This window comes from Chamaea fasciata, unplaced genomic scaffold, assembly GCF_029207755.1.
Source record: "Chamaea fasciata isolate MVZ Bird 193981 ecotype frontalis unplaced genomic scaffold, bChaFas1.0.hap1 SCAF_17, whole genome shotgun sequence".
NCBI classification, from domain to species: domain Eukaryota; kingdom Metazoa; phylum Chordata; class Aves; order Passeriformes; family Sylviidae; genus Chamaea; species Chamaea fasciata.
The window spans coordinates 4,889,909-4,898,464 of NW_027094102.1; the positions used below are offsets into that span (position 1 = coordinate 4,889,909).

The following is an 8,556-nucleotide window of genomic DNA, read 5'->3' on the forward strand; positions in this document are numbered from 1 at the left end:
CGGGCGTGGGCAGCGAGGGAGGGAGAATTCAGCCCCTCGGGGAATGGATCTGTTGGAGGGAGCCCGGAATTCATCAGCGGGATGGAGCAGCTCTGCTGTGAGGAAAGGCTGAGAGCATCGGGATTGTTCAGCCTGCTCGGGGGAACTTTGGGGTGCCTTAATTGCAGCCTTCCAGTGCCTGAAGGGAGCTGTAAGAAAAGACGGAAAGAGACCATTTACAAAGGCCTGGAGTGAGAAGACAAAGGGGAATGGCTTCGAACTGGCCGAGGGCAGGGTTAGACGGGGCATTAGGAGGATGCTCGGTAGGTGAGGGTGGGGAGGCCCTGGCACAGGTTGCCCAGAGCAGCTGTGGCTGCTCCACCTCTGCAAGGGCTCAAGGCCAGGCTGAACGGGGCTTGGAGCAACCCGGGATAGTGGAAGGGGCAGGGGGTGGAACTGGCCGATCTCTAAGGTCCCTTCCAACCCAAGCCACGCCGGGTCCCGCGCCCCCGGGCGCCGTTCTCGGCACAGGCGGGCCGGCCCGGGCCCAGGCGCGGCTGAGGGGAGGCGGCGCCGGCTGCCGGGGCGCGGCTTCGCCGCAGCGGCTGCGCCCGGGAGGCCGAGGCGGGGCCGGGCCCGTCCTTCCCTCCATGGCCGTGCTGTGTGTGGCCGCGCTGGGCGGCTCCGCTCTCCCGGCCGCTGCCGGGGCCGCGCTGAGGCGCTGCGGGGCCGGGGGGAGCGGCCGCAGCCCCTGGAAGCCGGTGCTGCTCCCGCTCAGCCCGCCGGCGTTCTCCACCACCTGCGCCCGCGGCGCCAAGGACGGGCGGCTGAGGGCGAAAAGAGCCATTTCGGAGCGGCAGCTGGTAAGTGCTGGCCTCTCTGCCGGGTTCGGCGTGCCTCGGACACTGCTCCCGCCGCTGGCGCTTCTGGAGTGAGGAAATACTGGCTGAAATATAATTGACTTCCAGAGCAGGGAGGAAATGGGTCTGCCCCGCGATACTCTCGGTGTTCGCGGTGATCGTGGTAGCGGTCCCCTTCCCCTTGGCCTCTTTGGGCTGGGAGCATGCATAATTCTGTAAAGCAGAAAGTCTTTTTAAAGATAAAGCTGTAACATGGTATCTTAGCTTTAAATCTAAAATACTGGGGTTTTTTTAGCTTTAAATCTAAAATACTGGGGTTTTTTAGTCTTGTGGTGTAGTCACAAGCAGTCACAAGCAGTGATGCCAAGCAGGCATCACTTTATGTCAGAGAAACTTCAGGGTTGTAGAATTTATTCTTCATCTTATTTTTGTATTTACACATCTCTGGAAAATCTTATTTTGTAATGTTCCATAAATCACTTCCTATTAAAAGCTATAGTTTACTATCTTGCCATGTGGTGGTGCCAGATACTTTCTAAAAGAGGCATTTTAGCAGTATAAATTTGATTGTCAAAAGTTCAGTTGAGAGGGGTTTTTTTGCAGTTGCTTATCTTTGGTATCATAACACTAACAAGACTTTATCCCCCTCACGTACTATTTGTGCCCTTTATTTAAAGTGACCCTTAAAGCCCATTCTCATTATGAAATCTTTTAGTAACTGACAGAGTTTGAAAGTTACCGCAATCCCAATCATGCTTTCTCTTTTCATCCCTCTGTGTAAACAATTCCACCTGTCGATTAATGTACGTCTCTAATATTTTCCCTTGGGAATTTCATCCCCTTTTCTAGAGGCAGATAAAGTTAGATCCACATAGCCTTAGGCATTTGCTTTTAAAAGAATTCTTAAAAATACTTGAGGGATGAGACCTGTTTTCTTTATTATTACACTCAGTACACTGTGTTTAGTTGATGTATGAATGGCAGCAGAGTTCTGATTCAGAGTTCTGGTTTCTTTTTTTTTTAACTGTTGAATGGAATTCATCATGGCTAAAAATATCAGGTCTGCCTATTAACTAAAACATTTTGGAAGATGAGTATGATAAATTTTACTCAGAGGGAACAACCCCCACCCTTGTTGCAGACACGTTATTTCGTGGATCAGCGGAAAGTGCGCGTGGTTGGAGGACAAGGAGGAGGAGGGGGCCATTCCTTCTACAGTGAGCCCAGAAAAGTGTTTGGAGGTCCTGATGGTGGAAATGGAGGTGATGGGGGTCATGTCATTTTTAAAGGTAAAAGTCACTGAATCTGTTCAGTTTTGTGTTGTTATCTCATTGCTTAACGCCCCACCCCAGCAAAAACAGTCCTCCGTGGACGGTGAGAAATGGGAAATGGCAAAAAGGTTAAAATGGTTATTTCTGTGTGAGATGTCTTTGCTTTTGAAGTTTTGTCCTGAGCTGTAGTAAGGAGGACATAAGCGACACTGACAGCCTTAGAAAGAATTTGGAAAATCGAGGTATTCTACAGATACTTTAGTGCCTGGTGCCTGACTGTATTTTGTTAAGGCTGGGATCTGATTAAATTTGCCTCTTAAGATGAAAAAGGGTGCTTCTACCACCACCCTGCTGTAAAATGTAATCTAGCAAATTAATTTTCCTTTGGAATGACCACATTAATAATAAACCTAAGCAGCTAAGTATAGACAGGTAAACTTCATCACAACTTAGATTAATGTTAGCCTTCCCTGATATGTTATTGTTGAGACAGTAAATAGGATGTGCACTCATGCAATATTCAGAAAGGGATAGAACAGTCAAGAGGTGGCTTTTCTGTGCCTGTTTTACTAAAGCAATGTGTTCAAAATGTGTGTCTTTTGCTTTACAGCTGACCAGCAAATGAAATCACTTTCTTCAGTGTTCCCCTTCTATCAGGGTTTTCCTGGAGAGAGAGGGGGAAGCAAAAACTGTTATGGAGCTAATGGCGCACACGTGTATGTTAAAGTAAGTCAGTGGATGTTGCTGGCTGTGTGGGAGCTTGGTACATGGCTGATTTTCAAGCTGGAGAGCCTTATTGTGGGCTAATCTCATGTGTAATGATGGGTACTGTTTGAGTTCAGAAAGTGAGTTTCATGAAATACAATTCTCTTTTTGGGTTGCTCCCCTTGAGAATATGCAGGAACAGTTTTCAGCAAATCTGAAACTGGCCGATGGAGGATCTGCTGCAGGCTTTGAGCTTCAGTGTCATGCTTGCATCTCTTCATTTTGAGGTCCCTCTAGGTACTTTGGTGAAGGAGGATGGCAGAGTTGTGGCTGACCTCACTCAGCATGGAGAGGAGTACGTTGCAGCTTATGGAGGAGCTGGAGGGAAAGGGAATCGCTTCTTTCTCTCCAATGAAAACCGCGCTCCGACGTTCTTTACTCCAGGAGAGCCAGGGCAGGAGAGGCTCCTTCATCTGGAGCTCAAGACAACAGCTCATGCAGGGTTGGTGAGTTCCTGTTGGTTCAGCTTCCCTTTGGTTGTAGGGTGTCACTTGACTGACTGAAGAAATAATGTGTAATAACATTTTCTTAGCCCCTGGCTTGCTTGCTTGGAGATGCAGCTCGATGCTTTCTTGCTGTCACTTGGTAGAAAGGTGTCCTAAATGATCCACAGAGCTGTTACTTGCTACTTGGTGTTGTCCTACTTCTGCTAAAATCCGCACTATACACAGAGAAACAAGATTCATCAGTGATTGCTGATGACATACAGCAGCTTGGTCTGCTGGTTCTGCAGATGAACAGTACAGTATAGAGAATTCTTTTAAATTGATTTGTTTTCTTGTTTTGCGTTAGATTTTTGGGGTTTTTTTCCTAAATGATAAAGTTCAAATCATCTATTTCATCCCTGTATTTCTCTTTTTACAGATATTAAACATTTGACTTTTTAAAAGCCAGGTTTATCATCCTCTGAAATGAAAAATGCTGAGTCAGCTTTGAGCTTAAGCTATTTTTGTATTTGAGTATAGAAATAGTCTAGCACCAGCTGGCAAAGCTGTGAAAGTTATGCTTTGCTTCAAAATGTTCTTGATGTAGTCCAGCAACTGCCGAATAACTGTCTGGTCTAGCAGAATTTTGCAGATTTGTGTAAAGATTGAGAAATTTGAGTGTTTGTATTCCAGGTGGGCTTTCCCAATGCTGGCAAATCCTCACTTTTGAGAGCCATCTCCCGGGCAAAGCCTGCTGTGGCTGCCTACCCATTCACCACCCTCAACCCCCATGTTGGCATTGTCCACTATCAAGACTATGAACAAGTGGCGGGTAAGAATTTAAAGTTTGTTGTGTGCACCTTGATAGCAATTCGTGTCACCTTTGTAAATGCTTTAAAATGCTGCAGGAATAGGTTCAGGAGTTCTGTAGTCTTCTTGCTAATTCTAAAGAACTTCAAACAAAACTCTACTGGAAGCCCATTTCACCTTCACTTGTAGGTACCCTTAGTGCCAAACTGTATCTGTATCTTAGTGTCAGTCTGTATTCTGTCTGCACTGGAGTAATCTCAATTTAGGTGTTACAAAAGATAACAGCAGCAAACTTAGCGTGAGTTGTGCTTCAGTATTGAGGCGCTGAGACATAATTCTAAAAGTACTGACACTGGAGACAGTAAGACTGGGGGGATTTTTTGAGGGGGGCGTTTATTTGATCTGCTGGATTCACTGTGAAATTTCTGTTGCAGTTGCTGACATTCCTGGCCTAATCAAAGGTGCTCATCAGAACCGTGGGCTGGGCATGGCCTTCCTAAAGCACATCGAGCGCTGCCGCTTCCTCCTGTATGTGGTGGATCTCTCTGTGCCTCAGCCGTGGACTCAGCTGCAAGACTTGAGATATGAGCTGGAGGCCTATGAGAAAGGCTTGTCTGAGAGGCCTTGTGTTGTGATTGGGAATAAGTTTGACCTTGCTGAGTCCAGGATCAACCTGCCACTCCTCAGGGAGCGGGTGGCTGAGAGGGTCATCGCGTTGTCTGCGCTGACAGGAGACAACTTGGAGGAGCTGCTGTTGCACCTGAGAGAACTGTATGACGCTTATGTGAAGACAGAACAGTCACGAGGACAAAGCCCAGTCAAGTGGTAGAAGCCACAACTGCTGTGAACTGTGCTGGAAGGAGAAGAAAGTGAAAACAGCAGTTTGATTGCATCTCTGTGACTTGGGCTTCTTGTGGGTTGTTTTCATGGTTAAAATGGAAAGGCGCAGCATGGAGATTTGTTCTGGACTGCTGCTTTGGAAAGATTGTTTTGTTTGTTTGTTCACCTTTGAGGTGTCTCTGAAGTTTTGCAACAAAGCTTGAAAATTGTAATCATGGTGGGTGTTGAACTGGAAACCTGGCTCTTGTTTGACATATTATGGAATGAAGAGAATGCTGTCCAGTGGAAATGACTGAAATTCAGGATCTGCAGGAGATGTTGGCTTATTTTATGAAGTGTAGTGAAGTGGCTTTCTCAATTTTCACCAATCAGAAGCTCTAAAATAAAATCAGGTGGCCCCGTGTTATCTTTTTTTATATGATGGGCATTTGAGTTGTGTCTTTAAACTTTTCACCTGTAGTGGTTTGGGGTGGGTTTTTCTCCTTAGAGGACGCACAGGTCAGTAATTTTAAGGAGGAAGAGCATGAAAGAACTGCAATTAATGACTGAAATGATTTTCTCATTAATGTAAGTAATTTACTATATTTAAATGCTGGCAGCAGCTAAGTAGCTGAATAAACTGGCCAGGAACCAGTCGTTTGATACCTCTGAGTTCTCCTGCTTAGGAATCTCAGGCAGTGTTCTGAGAAATCCTAGGCTTAGATACATCAAATAAAAGAAAAATACAGGTTGTTGTGGTTTTTTTTGGTTTTTTTTTTGTTGTTGTTGTTTTTTTGGGTTTTTTTTGGTTTTTTTGTGTGTGTGTCCCTTTTTTATTAACTATATGATTTTATGGACTGTGTTCTTAAACTTCAGGAATTCAGGAATCTTAATTTAGAACAGTGGTCTTTGCCCTCTCCTCATACTGAAAAGAAGAGCTGCTTCTGTATCCTCTGGTAAAAGATTATTATCTTAATAATGGAAAGTCGAAATTCATCAAAACGTATTATTAAACTTTTTCAAAAGGGGCCTGAACAGGCTTGTGGGGTGCCGAGACACAAACACTGTCAGAAATAGAGGAAATTACTGAGCGGATATGAAAAAACACTCAGCTGTAGCCTCTGACCACTTTTTCTAATACACCACAGTGGAGGTGATAATTCTCTCTGCTTCTTTCAATGTGCATTTTTGATTTCATCCCTGGTTGTCTAATGCTTCTGAATGGAACATCCTTAAAAGCGTGGTTTTGATTCTGAAAAAGTAAAGGTCAGTTTGAAAGCCTGAGTTGATTAATAAATTATGGCAAATCAAGTAGTTACCTCTCCTAAATTCACATTCTGAGTATTTCTAATTATGATCAGATGTGGGAAGTAATCTCTGCTTTATAAGCAGTGATGTTGGTATAAATAGGATCAGGAAAAAAATCAAAACTAAAATTAAATCCTAAAGTCTCTCTCATGTTTTGCTTAATCCTGGGATTTACTGAATTGAATTAAGCAGACGTTAATATTCAGTTCTGTTCTTCTGTTTGGATTTATGCAGCACTTTTAGGCTTCACTCCTGTTCTTCTGCTATTGCTACATGCTTTTCAGCCACTTTTAATAAAACCAGGGGATGGTTGCCTGAACACCAAAGCTGGTTCGGCTTCTTAGCAGATTATTTAATACCCACAGATGCTTTGCGCTCTCTCTGGCTGTGTCTGAGAATGCCAGAGGCTGTTTCAAACACCTAGTGCTCTCAGGAGCTCCCACCCTTCCTTTAGTGCTCAGATACACTCAGTTCTTGCAGGGAGAGCAGCGTGTGTTATTTACTGGTTTGGGAAAGCACAGCAGCTTTCCTGACACCTCCCAGGATCCTGGAGTTGGGTTCTTTCTTCTCAGCATTTCAGCCACCTGCTCGGATGTGACAGCACCAAGTTCCTAAAGCCCTGTTCCTAACAGGGCTCAAAGAGGCTTTACAGCATCAGGCAATGAAAAGTGCCAAAGAGCTCCAGCTTTACTGTGGGAACAGCTCTTTGTAGAAGCTTGGAATTCTCCTGATCTTTTATCACTTGGGTCGTGTTGCTCCAGGGAGCTCCTTCAGAGTTAGCACAAAGATCTCTTGGATCCCATTCCAGCAGAGGCACAGGACTGAGGAGGAGCCTCTGGTTCTGCTGAAAATCAAGTATTTGTAAAGGAAATGCATTTTGAAAAAAATCATCAGTTTATGGTGAATTGTTTTGGGGAAGGATCTGTGCTATAGGATTTATTTCCACTTTTTTTTGGCAGGGGTTGGGGTGCGTGGTCTTGTTTTGACTTAGGGATGGATGGACTTCTTCTGTGTGATCCCTTAACTCCCTTTTGCTTTCCTCTGCTGAACCTTTTGATGGTGACTCTGCTTCTTGAGCTGGCAAGAGGAGAGAGACAGGGTAGATTTTATTTCTCATTCTTACAATGATCCATGGGAATCCAGTGTGAAGTCCAGTCAATTGTCTATTTCCTGGAGAAGCCTGAGCCATATTTTTTTTCAGGACTTTACAGTTCTAGTGCTCTTTTGCATTTTTTTAGTACACGATTACAACATTATTTCACTGCTAACTGTAGGGGTTTGATATGTCAGTCCTTTCCCCCTTTGTAAGTCCTTGGGAAATGTAAGTGGTATCAATTGCTCAGAAAAAGAAAATCAAATGCTAATGTAAAAACAAGCATTAGAAAGGACCGCTGAGGCCTCATTGCAGTACATTAACTAAAGCATTGCATCTGTGTGTTTAAGCATGAGATATTTTGCAGTCTATTTCACTTACAGTTTCCTAAAGCACTTTTTTATATTACCTAATTTTTTTTGTTGTTGTTACATTAGGGAAAGATCTTCCATTATTGTCTGTGTCTTTACTAAGAGTCTTCATAGTAGATTTGTGAATAAGTTCTCTTGACTTGAACATGCTGAACAGCTTGTTACCTGTTCATTAATTCAAATTAGTGAATGACAGGAGTGGCTGTGAACCAGAGATGCTCATGCACGTGGAGTGGGATGTTGTCATAATTTGTACAAGCCGCTGGATACAGATCCACCATCCAGCTGCTTTTCTGTCCTGTCTTCCATGGGATCCTGTTAATGGGCTCACTGCCCAACTCCTGCACTGTCAGTGCTCCGTTGTGGAAAGGGCTTTGGTGTGAATGAAAACTCCACCCTGACACTGCCAAACTTCATCCCAATGTTGATGTGAGCCTGGCCTTTGAAGAACAGCTCTGTTTTCTGCTTGTCTTCCATGCTGCAGTTCCTAGTGCCATTCCCCAGTAACTAATTTTTCTGTTTTTTAAATAGGGATTAAATGTGCCTGCACTGTAGAGGTCTGGAAAGACTGCATTTATTTCTTGGAGAGGAGTATTATAATTCGGTGGGGAGGTTGTATTTGTATGCCAATAACGAATAAAGATGAATTTGCAACTTTTGATAACAGAACGAAGCTCCCTTCAGGCTGCACTCTTGATTTTTCTCTAAGCAGTTCTGAAATTTATCATGTGGTGTGTGCCCATTTTTCTGAGTCATAAAACCTATTTGGTAGAAGGACAAAGGCAGGGAGATTTTCATCAACCTTGTTTTAATGTTGAGATTGTGTTTGTCCTTCGTTTCCCCACTGAGGATAAT

At 44.2% G+C, this 8,556-nt stretch overlaps 1 protein-coding gene across 1 annotated transcript; it reads left to right on the top strand.

Annotated features, from left to right (window-relative positions):
* The first annotated feature begins 559 nt into the window (after positions 1-559).
* On the top strand, positions 560-5,681 carry MTG2 (mitochondrial ribosome associated GTPase 2). Its single transcript, XM_066199123.1, has 6 exons — positions 560-842; positions 1,981-2,128; positions 2,721-2,836; positions 3,103-3,321; positions 3,994-4,132; positions 4,545-5,681. Exons 1-6 carry the CDS (start codon positions 630-632, stop codon positions 4,937-4,939), a joined length of 1,230 nt encoding a protein of 409 aa, XP_066055220.1. The 5' UTR covers positions 560-629; the 3' UTR covers positions 4,940-5,681.
* The last annotated feature ends 2,875 nt before the right edge of the window (positions 5,682-8,556 follow it).